Source organism: Drosophila arizonae, chromosome 2 (assembly GCF_054131065.1).
Source record: "Drosophila arizonae isolate 15081-1271.41 chromosome 2, UAZ_ARI_1.0, whole genome shotgun sequence".
Lineage (NCBI taxonomy): Eukaryota > Metazoa > Arthropoda > Insecta > Diptera > Drosophilidae > Drosophila > Drosophila arizonae.
In genome coordinates, this window is record NC_142922.1 from 573,702 (window position 1) to 591,538 (window position 17,837).

The window sequence follows — 17,837 nt, forward strand, 5'->3', positions numbered from 1 at the left end:
TCCTCATACTATATAAGCTTTCTATACTTTATGTGCTTCACATATATATTCCATACATTCTATACTTTACATGTTCTCTCTCTCTCTCTCTCTCTCTCTCTCTCTCTCTCTCTCTCTCTCTCACTATCTACTTCTTCAGTTTTATTCAGTGGGTACGACGACAGTATGGATAGACACTTGGTATAAGTCTTTCTCTCCAACTCTCTCTCTCTCTCTCCTGTTGCTATTGCTATCTCTCTCTCACACACACACTGCCAACAATTTGTGGGCATTTGAAAGACATTCGCATAAACCTTAAGAAGCCAACGAAAAGTGTCACCAATAATAGCGCTCCGCTGGCCGCACATAAAGTTCGCGCTGCGACATGCTGAGACAGCGCCATAATCAGTATTGGCAATTGAAGTGACATTTGTGCCGTGCCACGCCCCTTGCCCACAACACTCACTCGCACACACAGTGATTGCCTGGTTGCCATTTGTATATGAGGCAAATAAAAATGCATATGAAATGAAGCTGCAGCAAAGGCATTGGATGCTTAGCAGCTTGAGGAAGGGGAAAGGGGTGGGGGATGGGGATTTGATGAGTGAGTGGGAGTGGGAGTGGGAGTGAGCAAGGGAGTGGGAGTAGGGGTGGTCCATTTGAAGGCACTTGCGCAGAACTTGACTGCTGAATATTCCATGAAGTTGCCAATAAAGTCAAGTGGCAAAAGTCCTGCACATGGAAGCCGAGCAGCAAAGGCAATGCGAAGTAGTTGCTGCTGCTGCCGCTGCTGCTGCTGTTCTTGACTGCAGTTACCTGCTGCATACTAATTTTGCCAGCAATGGCAAAATAGCTCTGCTCTGCGCTCCAGAGCCGAAGTTCTGTTCCTGCATTGTGGTGGCATCTCTTGGCCTCATTTTGTATTCATACCAAGCACCAATTTCATGCTGTTGCTGTTGTTGTTGTTGTTGCTGCTGCTGCTGCTGCTGCTGCCTGCTATTAACTGAAATACAAGTAAAAATGCAATAAAAATGTGGCCCGCCTCTCATTTTGCATTAAAATTGCATTGCAATTGCCCAAGTCGAGACCATTTGGCCCATTGTTGTTGTTGTTGTTGCTTTTCTTGTTGTTGTGGCTGTTGCTGTTTTATTATGGCAATTGTTGCTCATTGTTGTTGTTGTTGTTGCTGCTGTTCAAATGAAATCCAATTAGTTGGCTTACACGGCCTACGAGCCACGTCGATGGCGATGCGTCGTGACTTTCAGCAAAGCGTCCTTTTGCGTCCCATTGTGTGTGCTTGTGTGTGAGTGTGCGTGTGAGTGTGTATAAGTGCGACTATGCATTTGCCTATAAGAGAATGCACAGCAAGAAAAACAATGTAAGGAAACGAATATAAAGCAACAGTGTTTAACGATTGAACTCGATATAGAATCATACAATATACAAAGTTGATTTGGAATTCTATATTTAAATATATAAAAATACAATTATTATATTTAAAAATTGATTTTATGGAATTTCAGACGAACAAGTTGTGTGTGTGTGTGAGTGTGCATGTATGTGTGCCTGCTTTAGTGCAGGTAAAGATATCTCCCTACTAGATTATTCTTAATTTAATTTACTATCTATAATTCAACTTTAATAAATATTTAAATATTTTTAAGTTTATTTCTCAATTGGAATATATAAATATGAACAGAAAATTCATTTAAATTGTTCTACGCAGTTCAATGTTCGCTCAGTGTAGAATGCGAGTTGCTGCGATTTGAATTAAATATGCAGTAATTGTTCGCTTCATTGTTGGCCAAGATTTGGCTGTGGCTGTTGCCAAAAAAAAAAAACGTTGCTCTTAAGTGCAAAATTGAATTTCTTTGATTAATTTACCTTTTTTTTTCTTTGTTAAACGAGCACGAGGAAAAACTTGGAATTGGAGTTGGAGTTAGAAGAAAATGACTAATACGCCTCTCTCTCTCTCTGTCTCTCTGTCTCTCTCTGTCTTCGTGGCATGTGCGTACATGGCACATGCCAACATATCAGAAATAACTACATAGCTATCCATTTGCAATTGCAGAATCAAGACGCGGCGGCATTCCTGACAGCCAGCTAGCCAGGTAGCCAGGTAGCTAGCCTTTCAGTTTGCCACCTGAGCTGGAGCCACGCTCAAGGCCAGGAAACTCTCCAATAAAACTGTCAATTAACCTTTAAGTGAACTTGGAACGCAGCAAAAGATGCTGAAAACGAAATAATTTCCATTTGCATAGGCACCAAGTGGGCGTCGAGTGGGGATGGGGACGCGCGGGAGGCGATGGGTGAGTGGGGCATATCTTATCGCTGGCTGCCAGAATGCCAGGTGAGCGATAGCAGCGGAACGTTTTGCGCTCGCTGCTAATAGAGATCTCGCGCAGCGGCTGTCAATGGCTTAAGCCCGGGGCAGGCATTAGGAAAGGCCGCTGCGAAAAAGTGGACCACACTCTAAGAGCTGTAGCGCGGCCCACCCCCTCTGGCCGGCACGCCTCCCCTGCTTTGTGGAGTTTGGAGCTGACAAAACGCTGCTATTTCCAATTGTGCTATTAATCTGCCACATTTGCACTTCTCCGTGCCTTGGCCTGCTCGCACAGGAACGAGATGGCGGAACGCTTCGCCTCGCTTCGCATCGCTAAGCCGAAAATAGAAGCAATCAAAATGAAAATACATTCTCTTCGTGCTTTCGTCTCCGTGCGTAATAAAAACCCCAAAAGCAAAACGTTTTCCATTTAAAATGTCGTCGCAAATGCAAAAGCTGCTCCCCGTCCCCGTCTCCGTCCCTCTCCCTCTCCCTATCACACTCCCACTGGCAAGCAAGCGCTAACTGTAACTGTTCGACTAACTGCGCCGCAGCGACCAATCAGAGGCCGGCAGCATCACGCCCACTGCGCCAATTGCTGCACGGCTGCCGGCCAGTGCTGCCAAGCGACGCGCAGACCCAGACCGGTTTGTCCACCTCAGCACAGGCGAGCGCGCCGGCGCAGCGAGCGAGAGAGCGAGCCGAGCGAGCGAGAGGCAAACACGCGCGAGGCGGAGCTACAGCAGAGCAACCACCACAGGCGTAGGCAAGTGCGGGCGGGAGGGTTGGAGTGCGTTTATTATGGTAGGTTAGGTTCAAACAAGGTGGCAAACAGGCTCGTTAAAGCTAACCAAACAGGAGGGAAGCAGTCGCGGCGACTACGGCGACTGCGACGACGACGGCGACAGCGCTGCCGGCGTCAGCGGAACTGGTTTTACGCGCTCGCCCAGCCACTTAACGAGCAGCGACTGAGGCAGCGACCGAGACAACGACTGCGGCAGCGACACAGTCCGTCGGCATATTTTTGGTTGCATTTATGAAAAGCGTTCACGCCCGCCAGCACGCGCCCGCTAGCAGCACGGAGTTTTTTCGCTCACTCGTCGATCTCAAATCTGAGCCCAGTTCCATTTGTCGAGCCGGTTAACGGTTAACGAAATCGCGTCGCGGCCTCGTTTCATTAAAGCCAAAGCCAAAGTGTGAAGCCAATCGAAGCGCCGTCAACTGTGCAGTGAGTGAGGCAAAGAAATACTCGATTCATAAGTAGATCCCGATATATATGTATTGCATATATCTGAATAATCAAAAATAGAAAAAACAAAAGTGTTGTTCAAATTGGCGCCTCACATAAGCCTAACAGCTCTCAACATGTCCAGTCACGAGGAGGATGATCACGAGCACGAGCACGAGCACGAGCACGAGCACGGCGAAGATGTTGAGGAGCAGGAAATACACGTCGATGTCGACTCCGATTCACGAATGTCCTGCGGCAGCGGCTCAGACGTCGACATGGACAATGGCAGCTGCTACGACGAATCGGAAACTCCGCTCAGGTAAACTATTAATCAAATAAATAAATAGCCTGATATATATACACACAATTTGTGTCAAACAGATCTTTTATGTTTTTATGTCTAGTTACAACAAATTTAATTGGGCTTAGCATACATTAGTTATTGCATTGAGAACTTCTCATAATCATACTCTGTTAACGATGGGTGGCAGGGCATATTTGTTACATCTAACTTGATCTGTCATGTTTGTAAACATTTTGTATTCTCACAGTTGCTGTTACAGTTTGATAACTCAAATTTAACACTCAAACTTCCGCTCTTCGCTTAACTTTTAGCAATTTAATTAATCACACACTCTTCAGCTCCAATAGTAAACATCTCTTTTGATTTCGATTCGATTCAAGTCTCCATTCCTGTCTCCTTATTTATCCTCTATCTCTCTCTCTCTCTTTCTCTCTCTCTCTCTCATATACTCTAATTGTTGATCATCCAGTCTGCCCCAATCTGTCTCCCTCTCTTTCTCTTTCTAACCCCTTCTCACTCTTCCTCTTTCTATTTATCTTGATCATTCATTCTGTCTTAAGATCAGTCTGACTCCCTCTCTCTCTCTCTCTCTCTCTCTCTCACCCTCTTTCAGTCTCATTTCAAATCTCATCCCTCAACTTAAACAGAGTATTAGGCAGCCAGGAACGACACTTGAAACTTCTCTTAACTTCTCTTAATCATTTGATGAGTCCATAAAATGAATATATTCAAATGACGTTCGCATTGTCTGACTACACAAAGTCCCATTCTTGGCGCATTTGAATAGCTAACAAGCTGATCCAATAAACGCTTTCATTCACAATCGAATCGAATCGAATCGCATTGAAACGAGCTCTCGACTCGCTCCAATTTGGGTTTGGCGTGAACAAAGATCTTAAACGCTAATAAATAGCCGCAGCAGACGCCAAGAAAACTTCCTGAATTTACAAAGACACCTAGAGAGAGAGTGAGAGAAAGAAAGAGAGATGGAATTATAGGGTATGATAGACCTGGGCATGGCCAACTCTTCCGACGATAAAAAGGCACATTAGTAAGGCGCCAAAGACGCGCAGCGATAACAGCTCCCCAAATGGGCGCCAAACGAGTTCGAGCAACACAAAGACCAGGCCCCAGTCGGGGGGCCCTGCGCATCACATGGGATTAACATTTTAATAGAGAATGCTCCATAAAGCGAAACTGAAAACACATAAAGCGAAGCGAATGTGAGCCGCGAGTCGCGAGACAAAAGAAGAAAGCTCATAAAATAGTTGTTGCACTGACTTATGGACGTTGTGGCTGATGCTTTTTGTCAAGTGTAGATCGGACTGGCGATTTATAGAATGCGAATCAAATGCCATTTGCATAATTACTTAATTTGCCAAGATTCATGCGAAATATTACGCATACGCAGCATATACGCTGACGAAGGCGAAGGCTGAGCGCGAGACGAAAACATGATTTCTGCGTGTTTCCAGCCAATACTTTAGGCCTTATCTGCAACACAGCCAAGAGCCAAGAGCCAGCAGCCAACATCGAGCAGCAGCAGCAATAACTACTGAAATACACTTGGAGAAAAATTGTCGTACTCAACTAGATTGTGATGGAATAATAATTAAATTTGATCTGAGAATATTTAATTAAATAACTTTTAATTTAAATGCAAATATATTTGGAAATATAATAAAGACATAATAAATAAAATATATGTTGCTATTAAAAAAAATAAAATTTATGTATTAATATACCACAATAGTATTTATTATGCTTGATTGAATTTTGTATCTTGTCAAAATTATTTTTAATCTAAATGTAAAGTTGCATGAGAATCTTTCTCGAGTGATGTATTCTGATTACAGATCATTACTGGGATAGCAACACCAATGTAAGAATAAGAGCTTGAGAAGAACATTGATCTGCATACCTTAGAAATTAACAGTAGTTTAAGGAGTCAGAGTCATTTGATGTTGTTACGTTGAATTCAATCATTAAACTCTATTTAAATTCATGAATGTTCTGTTAATTACATTCATAAAACATTTCCAAATTTTAAACTTGTTTTCTGCCATTTGTTTGTCTTCAATTTGCGTAATATACCCATTAGTTTTTCTTTAAGTGTATGCCATATGCGTGGGCAAATGTTTTCAGATTTTAGTTTGCAACATTTTAGCCATAATTAGTTCTATCTGTCTCCGTCTCACTCTCTCTGTCTCGCTCTTATCTAGTGACACTTTTAATATTAATGAGAGCAACAACAATAATAATAGCTTGTATTTCACTCATTCTCTCTCTCTATTTCTCTGCCTGTCTCTTTCCTTTAGCGAATCACTACAATCGGAGCAGACGCGCTCCTCATCCAGCGAGAATCTGCCCTTCAGTATATCGCGCCTGCTTTCGAAACCCTTTGAAACCAACAACAACAACAACAACAGCATCAACAGCAGCAGCCAACACAACAACAACAACAACAGCAGTAGCAACAACAACAACAACAACAGCAATTTGGATAGAAATATTGAAGAGAAAGAGCTGCAGGCAGACGAACACGATTTGGCCGCCTATAAATTGGCCAGCAGCATTGCCAATTCGACTTATGGCAGCGCCGCAGCGCTTTACTCGTATCCGCATCTTTATCCGTCGGCAGCGGCAGCGGCTGCCGGTCATGTGCTACGTGTGCCGCCGCAGCGCACGCCGCTCACCTGGGCGCTACCGCCGTTGCATCATGCGGCGCTCGCCCATCAGGCGGTCAAGGATCGGCTGGCAGGTGAGTGAAGCTCACGGTTAAAAGTGAGGTAGCCCCCAAATAACAAGCAACAGCTACTGTTACGATGTACATGCCCCACATGTGTGTGTGTGTGTGAGTATGTGAATATGTAAGTGTGTGTGAGCCTGTAGACTGTGACTGTGTGTTCCTTGCCTAATAAGCGCGATCAGAGAAGTCTTTTAAGCCAACATGCCTGTCGGCATGTCATTTGCCCAAGCAGTGCCACACACATACGCACTCACACACACACTTGCACACACATGCACGCACTGGCACACACGCCCTAAAGTATAAAAACATGTTTGCCTTCAAATGCACAATCGCAGCTTAAGTCAAAGCCAAAGAACAAAAACCGCCCAGAAGCAAAAGTTTTGCTCTACTCATTTGCATATAGGTATAGGTATCTGTTTATATACCCATACATATATGCGTATATGTTGGTATAGGTATGTTCGATCCGAGCTGCATGGATGCTCGCTGTTCGCTTCCTTAATTTGTTTACATTATGAGCTTCGGTTGTTCGAACAGCGCGAGCCGCTTAAATAATGAGAACGCGTTGATTTTATTACGAATCTGCATACCCTTTTTATCAGCTGTGCTGTCAGTCGACTGGGCTCGACTGGGCTCGCCTGGGCCCAGTTAGTAGGAAGTTGGCTGCATTAACTCATATTTGTGAGCCGCAAAGCTGCTTAGCTGGACGATCGCGGTGCGATTTGCTTTTATGGCCAACATCCGCTGCGCTCCTTATTTTATATGCCTTTTCGTTTTCGTTTTCGTTTTAGTTTAGTTTTTGTTTTGGTTTTTGTTTTATTATACCCTGAACCCATTGAAAATGGGAAATCAGGGTATAATGGTTTTGTGAAAAAGTATGTAACGGGCAGAAGGAGGCGTGGCAGACCCCACAAAGTATATATATTCTTGATCAGCGTGACGAGCTGAGTCGATATAGCCCTGTCCGTCTGTCCGTCCGTCCGTCCGTCCGTCCGTCCGTCCGTCCGTCCGTCCGTCCGTCCGTCCGTCCGTCCGTATGAGTGCGTCGATCTCAGAAGTTACAAGAGCTAGAGAGCTGAAATTTGGCATGCATACTCGTGAGTAGCATACGCAGTACGAGTTTGCTTTATTTTTTCGATAAATCGTCCGATAACTTTTTTATCGAGAATAATCGAAAAATTGATTTTGTTTTTTTGGCCTAATTTGAACATTTTTAGACCTGGAGTCCTCAAATTTGTGTTGTATATAAAGTTAATCGATACAAAGATTTTGTAATTTACAGATTTTGGATACCACGCCCCCTTCACCCCCAATTTGTAAAAGACGCATTTCAAGTACTAGAGACTTGGGCTTTGGAATGTACACACATATTCACCATATGATTACGCCCTAAAAGTTTCATTAAGATCGTATGTCTACAAAAGAAGTTATTCAACAAATAAATTCTCATAATATTGCCCACATTGCAGCGCAGCCCAAGCGCAGTCGCTGCTTACTGCGCAGTTAGCAGAGCGCAGGCTTATGCGTGCGTGTGGAAGCATGTGTATGTATGTGTGCATAAAAGAAGTGCAGAATGATTAGAATATCAGCTTGCAGGGTTCAGGGTATCTCCTAGTCGAGCAGTCTCGACTGGAGCTTTCTTACTTGTTTTTTAGTTATTTTAATGAGCTGGTTTACATGACTTTTTAATTTCGCGCTGTGCCCCCGAAAAAGGAATTAATTACACTTTGGGCGGTCTTCAAGTGAGCTGCGGACTTGGCTCGGCCTGGCTTATTTATCGCCAGCATACCACACTTCAATGCGACGCGGCCTCAACTGACATGGGCAGCATTTAATTAGTCTCAGCTAGTGTGCGAATGTGTGAGTGTGTGAGTGTGCGAGTGCGAGAGGGAGCTGCGCAGCCTACAAACAGAAGGAACAGATCAGAAGGGAGAGAGAGCGGGAGAGGGAGATCCGATATGCAAGCTAAACTGAACTTGGCCACACTCTTTCTCTTTGTCATGCTTATATGAGAGTGTCGGCTGAGGGAGAGGGAGAGCGAGTGAAGCTTCCTTTGACCAGTTTCGTTTTGTCAACAACTTCGTCAGCGACGTCTGTCGCCCTGTCGCACTGTGCTTGTGTTTGTGTCTGTGTGAATGAGTGTGCTTGTGTGAGGGCCGTGTGTCGCTGCGGCTTTGCTGATAAGCTGGCGCCTTGGCTTTTTTCATTAACAAGACAAACGAGCCAGCGTCACAGTGTGACCATTTGCCCATTGGCCGCTCCCGCTCTCTCCCCTTCTCACCCTCACCCTCTCACGCTCACTCTTATGATTAATAAGCGTTGCATGTTAATTGGAATGCCGTTGCTTGGACTTGGCTTTCTGCTGACAGGCGCACGCAGCGGGCGCCAATTAAATTTTTAGCCCTTTCTAGCCAAAAAGTGGCCAAATCGCATGCAAGTTCAAAGTTTAAATGCCCGAGTGTAGATATTTGTAGCTACATATTGCGCATACGCCAGGTGAGCCAGCGCCGCTAGTCTCAGCCTCTGTCTCGGCCACAGGCGCCATCAATAATGCATGCTAAAAGCTTTTAGCATTATTTTACGTATTTTCGGTAACGCAAACGGCAACAGCAGCAACGGCAGCAACAGCAACAGCAACAGCAGCAGCCGCCACAGCCCACAGACAGGTTGTGAGAGTATCTTTAAGATACGCCAAGAACTGAGCCAAAACATCATAAATAAGAGGAATCCGACTGAGGGGAGGGGCGGGATTTGCTGGTAAGCCATAAAATTATGCTTACGCGAATGAGTGCTTGACTTCGCATCCTTTAAGGATATGAGCGCCTGCTTATGTGGTGCGATAAATGGCTTTTTATTGAAATTGATATTACCTGAAATATTCAAATGGCATTCAAACCCTTCCGAGCACGCGTCCCACATTTCCCCCCATTTCTGCTGAGGGCAAATGGAAATTGAAGGGTTCCTGGGCGAAGTCACAATAAAAAACATGATTTGTCAGCTTAACACCCAGCCATACATAACGGTACTTCGCTTCGGGACTTTTCCGATTGATGGAAATTTTTGCCATTTTGTTAGGCTTTTTATTGCGGCCCATTCAGAGTTGCCTTAAGCGAAGCAAAGTTTCTACGGATATAAAAAGCAAGTGAAAGAATTCGGCTGAGCTGCAAATATGATCAAATTTGAAGCTCTTTAGCGATTGGAAAATGAAGGAAATTACGAACATGGTTTATGGAATAGGTACATTTTATAAAGGAGAAGAAACAGGCACACGCACAATCTGCAATTTATGTAGCAAAAATAATGGCAATCACCTGAAATTTAAGTTCGGGCTGTGGCCTTTACTGATAGAGCTATTCAGATATACCTCTGTACATAGACCGCTTGGTGAAGACCTCTTAAATGGTCTAGATGTAAGAAGATGCATCACACATACCGTAAAGCATATAAATTCGTAATCTGTACATAAAGTTCAGTTGAATTAGCTCTTATGAACACCTTTAGATTTTCCTTCATTCAATTTACTCAATTTTCTTGGGAAATACTCAATGCACTCAACTTTAGTCTTTATAATTAATTAGAAAATGATTTTATATCTATTACAGAGGTCATTTTGCATTTGGGCTCGCATCTTCGAGTAATTTTAATGTGCTTAAATATTTAGCCAGATCTAACTAACAAATGACCCCTATGAGCCGTTGGTCAAGCCGGTTTCGGCCGTTTGTCGTCGAGGACAACGACGACGACGACAACGTTTTAATATTTTGTTGCTGAGTTTGTTGTTGTTGTTGCTGTTGTTGTAGCTTGGTTGGCTCGTCTTATCGCACACAATAAACAACAACACGCAAAAGTAAGTCGACTGGCTGGAATTTTAAAAGGTTCAGCGCCAGGCGGACAAACGGACAGCCAGCCAGTTAGCCAGTTAGCCAGCGGCACAGTGCGCACCCATTAAGAGAGACGAAGGCGGCCTTAGACTTAGGTCGCATAGGCATCCTAGGAAGTACGAGGAGAGTTTATGACTCAACCTTTTGAATGAAATTGATGTCGCGTGCGTCGTCGTCGTCGTCGTCGTCTTCTGCCTCTGATGATAAAGGTTAAAGATCGCACTCAGACAGCGGCAATTAGGCACTCGAGTCAGTGACTCCGGCTCTTCACCAAATTGATTTCACAGCAGGTAGACAGAGGTCACACACAGTCACAGGGCTGCCGGAAGCAAATATCGGAAATGTCCTATTATCTATTTAGATATACTCATATATGTTTGATGTACACCTAACTAATTGCCTGGACTGCAGCTAACTGAGGACTCTTCTGCTTTCAGCTGCCTTTCCCATTGCCCGACGCATCGGACATCCGTATCAGAATCGCACGCCGCCCAAGCGAAAAAAGCCGCGCACCTCGTTCACACGCATCCAGGTGGCTGAGCTGGAGAAGCGTTTCCACAAGCAAAAGTATTTGGCATCTGCCGAGCGGGCGGCACTCGCACGCGGCCTCAAGATGACCGATGCACAGGTGAAAACGTGGTTTCAGAATCGTCGCACCAAATGGAGGTAAGTTCTACAGTTTTAGGGAACAACAAAAATCAATATGCAACGCTCTCAAGTGCTGACAGCTAACGCCCTTTTCCACCGCCCCCTGCCACGCCTCTTTAAACTAGAAAAAAGAGAGAAAAATATAAATATATACGTGTATATATATATATATATATATATATAGCTCACTTTTACAACTGGGGGTAAAAGGTTTTTCCATTATGCATGAGCACATTAAATGAAAAAGCGCAAACCTCCCCCGCCTGTCTCCGGCTCTGGCTCTGGCCCACCCACACTCCGTTCCGTTTAGGGGTTGGCCCTCTGCGGGGGTGGATTCGCTTTCGTATCTAGTTTGCTCAGTCATCTGCAGCGCTTGCTCCATAATGAGCCGAGGGTTTCCTATTAGGCAAACGATGATAAGCAGCACACAAAATGGAGGCTATGAAAAACATAATCATAATTCAGCTTAAGTTATATTAAGCAGATATGAAAATAAATGTGACTTATAGAGTATATGCATTTAGAACTCTTGCAGTTGCTGGATTAGTTACATTTTATTGCCACCATGAGCTTCAGCAATATATTCTTGAAAATATTTACTATGACAAATAGTTCGAGTCATGTTCGAGGTCTGTTCAAAATCTAGAAATTCTGGAAATTTATCTATTTCTTTCTGCATTAGAGTAACTTTTTCTATTTTATTCAAAGCAAAATAATTACAAAGTAGCATTTAAAAATAATTGATAGGAAATCATCAATTTTGTATTTTCCGAAAATAAATGCAAATATATCAAATCGTTCCAGTTGAGCAATATTTTTAAAAATTTTTAACTATATTTCAAATTCAATAATTTTAAACAAAAATATTGGTTTTTCAATTTAGTCATAAAAGTATTTAATATTGTTCAGAAATAATGTCAAAATATCATTTAATAAGCTAGCTGTCTAGACTAATATTAGACTAATATAGATCTTGATATGCTCGAGTCTACTTGAGCCTTGATTTGCTCTTAATTTATTTAAGCTTCATGGTTGGATAGAGTCTCTAGTACTATAGATGTTCATATATGTATCTATTTAATATATGTATATACATATAATCTCTACATATAAAATAATTTATAAGCCGCACAGCTGTTTATTCATTAACTTGATTTATTTCCCCTGCAATGAAAGTATTTACCTCAGCATAGAGCAAATGGCATTTAATGAACAATTCCAACTATGGAATCGCTGCCTTATCAAGCACATGAGCTTCCGTTCCTTTAATTATATGTAGAATTATTTACACTCGAAGAAAATCTTCTTTACATACAAGATTGAAATACTTTATTAAGCGAAACAAGATTTTGAATGTCTCCAAATATTTCCCCATGTTCACCTTAATAATTCAAAGATATTTCTGTCAAGTGAGCTTTCCTCCATTTCGCTCAGTGTACGCATATTATGCCAGCTATAAACATGTCACGCGCTTGTTTGTCTCTAATTTAATGAGGCATTGATGCGTTGAACGCCGTTGCGTGTCTCAAATTGCTTTCTATTTTATTATTAACATTAGAATTATAACAAAATGATTCCCCCCTCCATACATTTATGATACATGATATGACCATATGCAATTACCATTATGATAATGACAAACGAAAAACTTTTCAAAAACTGAGCAACGCTACCCAACACCCAATGAAAGCGAGTGAGAGATGTGGCCCAACTTAGATAGTATAAGGATAGGTTAGATAGTATAAGGATGATCCTCAGGCTGTGAGCTATCTGTCCATCTCAGTATGTGCTGCAATATCTAATATATAATATATATTAAGGCAAACTGTAATTATTGTCATATTATCCAGAGGATTACTTGAGTACAAAGGTATACAAATAACTTGGATATGTGTTCTACTACACACCTGTTCCTATTCAACTGAAAACTCATACACTGAGTATCTGCTAGTCGAGCACAGTCGACTATTATTTGTTTTGCCTTCTCAAGCAACAGCAGCAAAACTTTTTACAGTGGGCGCATTTGAGACGCGTTAATTGCCGCTTAGCAGGCTCTGCTCCCACAGCACGACAATGCCAGAAGCCAGAAGCCAGACCCGTCTCTCTCCCACACTCTCTCCCTCCCTCTCACTCCCTTGCCTGGCACTGCCTTTTGGCCAAGTCCTCTTGGCTGTTGGCTGTTGGCTGTTTGGCTCTTAGAGCTTATCAGCCATTTTGGACCCTAGTTTAGCTCGTAAAAATTAATGATGTAAAACGCAATTTTGTTAACGGCAATGGCCACGGCTCGTTTGTGGCTAAGTGAAATGGCAACGGCATTAAACAAGCCCCATGATTATGTATGTCTCGTAAATACAACTACATTTACATATACTTATGTATGTACATATATACATATATTTATGTATATTTCACATAATTGCCTTAATGCAACTGCGCGCCAAGTAATTTGAATAATTAGCAACGTTCAACATGGCGTATGAGTTATGTACACTTCAAAGATTTCAAAATATGTTTGTTGTTTTTTCCTTTACTTTTTTTTTGTAACTCGTTTTGCGGGCAATAACAAAGACATGGCATGAATCAGAGGCCTTCGCTTGCCAGCAACAACAACAGCGGCAATAAAAAAGAAAAAGCAACAACAACAGTTAATAATTAACAAGAAGAAGAAGAAGAAGACTGAGCAATTGAATGAAGCTTGTTGCCCGTCAATTTGACAATGTGTTTAGCGAACAAGAAATTAAAAGGAGCAGCGAAAACGAAATAACAAGCCTAACACAGTTGGCTGCGCTCTGACGAGCTCAAATACCTTTTCTATGCCTACTTGGAAATATATTCCATCTGTTGTGTGAAAGGCTTTCAGATGCAGCAACATGAGGGTTCTCATTTGATTCTAATTAAAGAGACTTAATAACGCAGTCCGATATTTATACAGTTATCTAATATTCTATTATATGCTATTCGCAACAAGCTTCGAAAGGGCATCAAAAAGTCGCCAAGTCAAGCAAACGGCAGACAGACAACAGTTAGAAAGCGCTAGATGGCGAGCGCGTGCTGGCGCGGGTGTGACAGGGACAGCATGTCTGTCAGTGGAAGAAAAAAATGGCATGTCATTGCGCACTTTGTTTTATTTGCGCTGGGGCCAAACAAATGACGGCGTCTAACGGTTGTCTACTTGGGCAAAGATTTGCAGGAATTGAATACCCAGCGAACGGGCGGCGACTGCGTGAGGTATACTTATTTCGTGCAGTTGCTATGAGAGTAAAACATGATTAGTAAAAGATGATATCCGATTCAAATATCTCATATCTCATTTACTACAGGGTATTTCCATTTCCATTTCCAATTTGCCGCTCTTAAGCTGCTGGATACTGGAAGAGTATGCATAATTTAATTAGCAACCTGCACATAAATCAACTTGCCGTTAAACCCTTTTTAATTACACGGCCATGCATCAAACACAAAGACAAAGACTTGGGCAGGGCAGGATGGGTGTGGGGAAGGCAGGATATTGGGGCGAATCTTAAATTCGAGTAGCAAAACTCACACGAAATTAATTGTGTGGCATATGGCAAAGTTTTGGCCGTAGCTGCTGAAAGCTGTCTGATTAAAAATTTACACACGCACACAATGACAAATGAACTATGCGCGTGTGTGGATGTGTATGTGTGAGTTTGGCCTGATGAAGTTGTTGGCAAAAACTTGAACCGCAAGACGAAAAATCAATTTGGCAAAGAGCAAAGTTTGCTGGGCCAAAAGCAAAAACAAAGCGAGAAAGAAAATCAAATGAAATTAATTGCAGCTGCGCTTGGCCATTTGTAAATTAAGTTTGAAGCTGCGACGTTAAGGCACGTGTCCTGCCCAGGCCGAAATCTTGGCCAAGTCCTGCGGGACTTGCTGGGGCCAGCCAATTAATGGACTGGCTAAATTGTTATGTCTTGAAAGATAATTACCAGAGAGCCCCAAAAACATTATTTTCTCTATGTGTGTGTGTGTGTGTGTGTGTGCGTCTATGAAATGATTTTAATTAGCTGCTTTCGGCTGGCACTTGAGCAGCTGCTAACAGCGCGACAATTGACTTGCCATTAAATTTGTTACCACATTTATCACCCGCTGCCCCGATTTTTCTTCCGCTCCTGCTCACTCTCTCTCTCTCCCTCTCTCGCTCTCTCTCTCTCTCTCTCTCTCTGTTTGTGTGCGAGTGTGTCGTGCTTTAATAAACATTTTAGCCTAATGCCTGCCCATTATTTATCGTGAACACAGCAACAACAACAACAACAGCAACATTTTCATCGCCCTGGCGCCAAAAGACAAACAGTTAACATTTGTAAAGCGTTTTCCATTTCCACCTCGATAAAAACAAAAAACCCAAAAAACAAAAACAAAAAACTCTCGTGCTGCACAAGATAAATTACAGTCGTGCTGCCTCTATTTCTGTCTCTGTTGCGCTTCATTAAAGCCCAGAGGCTGTCGTCTGTCTCTGTCTCTACCTCGCTCGCTCTTTCTCTCTCTGTCTCTCTGTTCCGCTTAAATTAAGCCCGCACACATACTCAATCATACACACAGAGCTTCGCCTGCCTGCCTCTAGCGCGCTTTCTCTCTCTCTCTCTGTCTCTGTTCCGCTCAAATTAAGCTCTCACACACATACACACACATAGTTTGCTTTGCCTTTGGAGTTTTTAATCAATTTTTGTTGAATTTTTCATGCGGTAGCTGTAAAAATGCCTCGCAGATAAAGCATCCAAAAATGCCAGAAAGTAAAAGTGAAATACTACCCATAGTCGCATAATATATAACTCACTCAAACCGAATGCCAGACATAGAAATTGCAGTTGTTGTTGCTGTTGCTGTTGTTACATCTCGTTGCCGTGTTGAGCAATAATTGAATTAGAGTGGACCAAAATATGTGTACATATCTTCTAGTAGGGGTCAGAGCAAGCACCAAAATAAGTTCTGTGCACGAAATTACCTGTTTTATCTCTTTTGCCATTCAGCTAACAATCATCCAATTCGGCAATGAGATTGATGAATTTTTAATAAGCTCGCATTCGAGTTATGAACTTTTAGTTTGAATGATGACATTGCTGATGAAAGCCTTAATGATAGCATATTTAACTACATGTAATACTACAAATAATATGTGTGGGTCGCACAGTCACACACACACACACACACACACACACACGTAGAAATACACTCGAACTAACGAGCTAAGTATTTAGGATAGTAATTACACGGGACAAAAACTTTAGCTGGCAACCATAAGAACTTCATTAGATCATGAAATATTCAATATGGCGCAAAGGCAAAAACAACCACCCTAACGGCTATCTATCTGTGTGAGTGAATGTGTGTGTGTGTGTGTGTGTGTGCTGGTGTTGGTGTTTGTGTGTGTGGCCACAATTAGAGCACGAATGCTGCGCAAACGCAAGATGCAAAGGCAAAGGGAAAGCGCAAGACTAATATGGAACTGGAAGGAGAATGGGAAGTAGAAGGAAGAAGAGTAAAAGGAAATGAAGCAAATGCTGCAGCAATGCGAAATTGCATTTACAGTTGCAACAACTGGCAATGGAAGTGGAACTGGCAAAGGGCAAAGCGAATGGGAATGGAATGGCTGGGAATGGAACTGTTGCTGCAGCAGCGAAGCGCAGTTGCAATTACAGTTGAATAATTGATGGCCACAGGACAGGAGTTGTTGCCGCTCTTAAATCCCACTTAAGCGCAACATTTAAAATGTAATTTAACGGCAAAGCAACTCGAAATTAATTTTCAATAAAACAAAAGCGAAACAGCCAGGGCCAGGCTATAAGTGTGCATTGTGAATTGTGGACAATCAGCATATTTGATTCGATTACTTTGCCCCACCTGGCGGCTATATAGGTCTAGCTAGCCATGTGTACTTTAGCCATAATGAATATGCACATTAGTCGATGTCAATGTATAGATAAAGCTCATCAAATCTCACTCACTCTCACTCTCTCTCTCTGTTTCTCTCTCTTTGCTTGCAGGCGTCAGACGGCGGAGGAGCGCGAGGCGGAGCGACAGGCAGCCAATCGGCTGATGTTATCACTGCAGGCGGAGGCCATTAGCAAGGGCTTTGCGCCACCCGCTGCGCCGCTCAGCTCACAGTCCGGCGTAAATGGAGCTCCGCTGGCGGCGCTGCACGGCCTGCAGCCCTGGGCGGAGGCGTCCCATGCAGCGGGCTGCTAATTGTCAAATGGTAGATCGTATATATGCACATACACATAGCACTATCTACACATGTGTGTGTGCGTATGTGTATAAGGTTTATTTGTGATAAAGTTTGCTTTGTAAATAGAGTTGAAAAACGAACGGAATGGGCCCAGCGAAGCCCCGAACAAGACGAATCAATCAATTTGTAAATATTTAGCTTTACTTTCCACATAAAATACAGTTACACCATATAATCATATGCTTAAGAACTCGACGTAAGTTTAAGTAGTTTCCTTTAGTTTGTAGCGCAGTGTTTGCATGATTTAATTTTCAACTTCAGTTGCCCAACACCTCTCAAAGTCTCACAAAATGTCAACTCTATAAGGCATACACATATATGTAATAGTTCATAAAGTATAAAAGAATTTTAAATATACGGCTTGTATTGTATGTTAGTTCGTAAGTCGAATGGTATTACCTAGTATTATAATTATAAAAACTATTGCAAGATATAACTAACTGAAATAAATACATTACGAAATCAAAGA

At 42.6% G+C, this 17,837-nt stretch overlaps 1 protein-coding gene across 1 annotated transcript; it reads left to right on the plus strand.

The window, feature by feature from the left end:
• Positions 1–3,274: 3,274 nt before the first annotated feature.
• Positions 3,275–17,837, plus strand: C15 (homeobox protein C15). Its single transcript, XM_018001117.2, has 4 exons — positions 3,275–3,852; positions 6,156–6,598; positions 10,908–11,136; positions 17,124–17,837. Exons 1-4 carry the CDS (start codon positions 3,668–3,670, stop codon positions 17,323–17,325), a joined length of 1,059 nt encoding a protein of 352 aa, XP_017856606.1. The 5' UTR covers positions 3,275–3,667; the 3' UTR covers positions 17,326–17,837.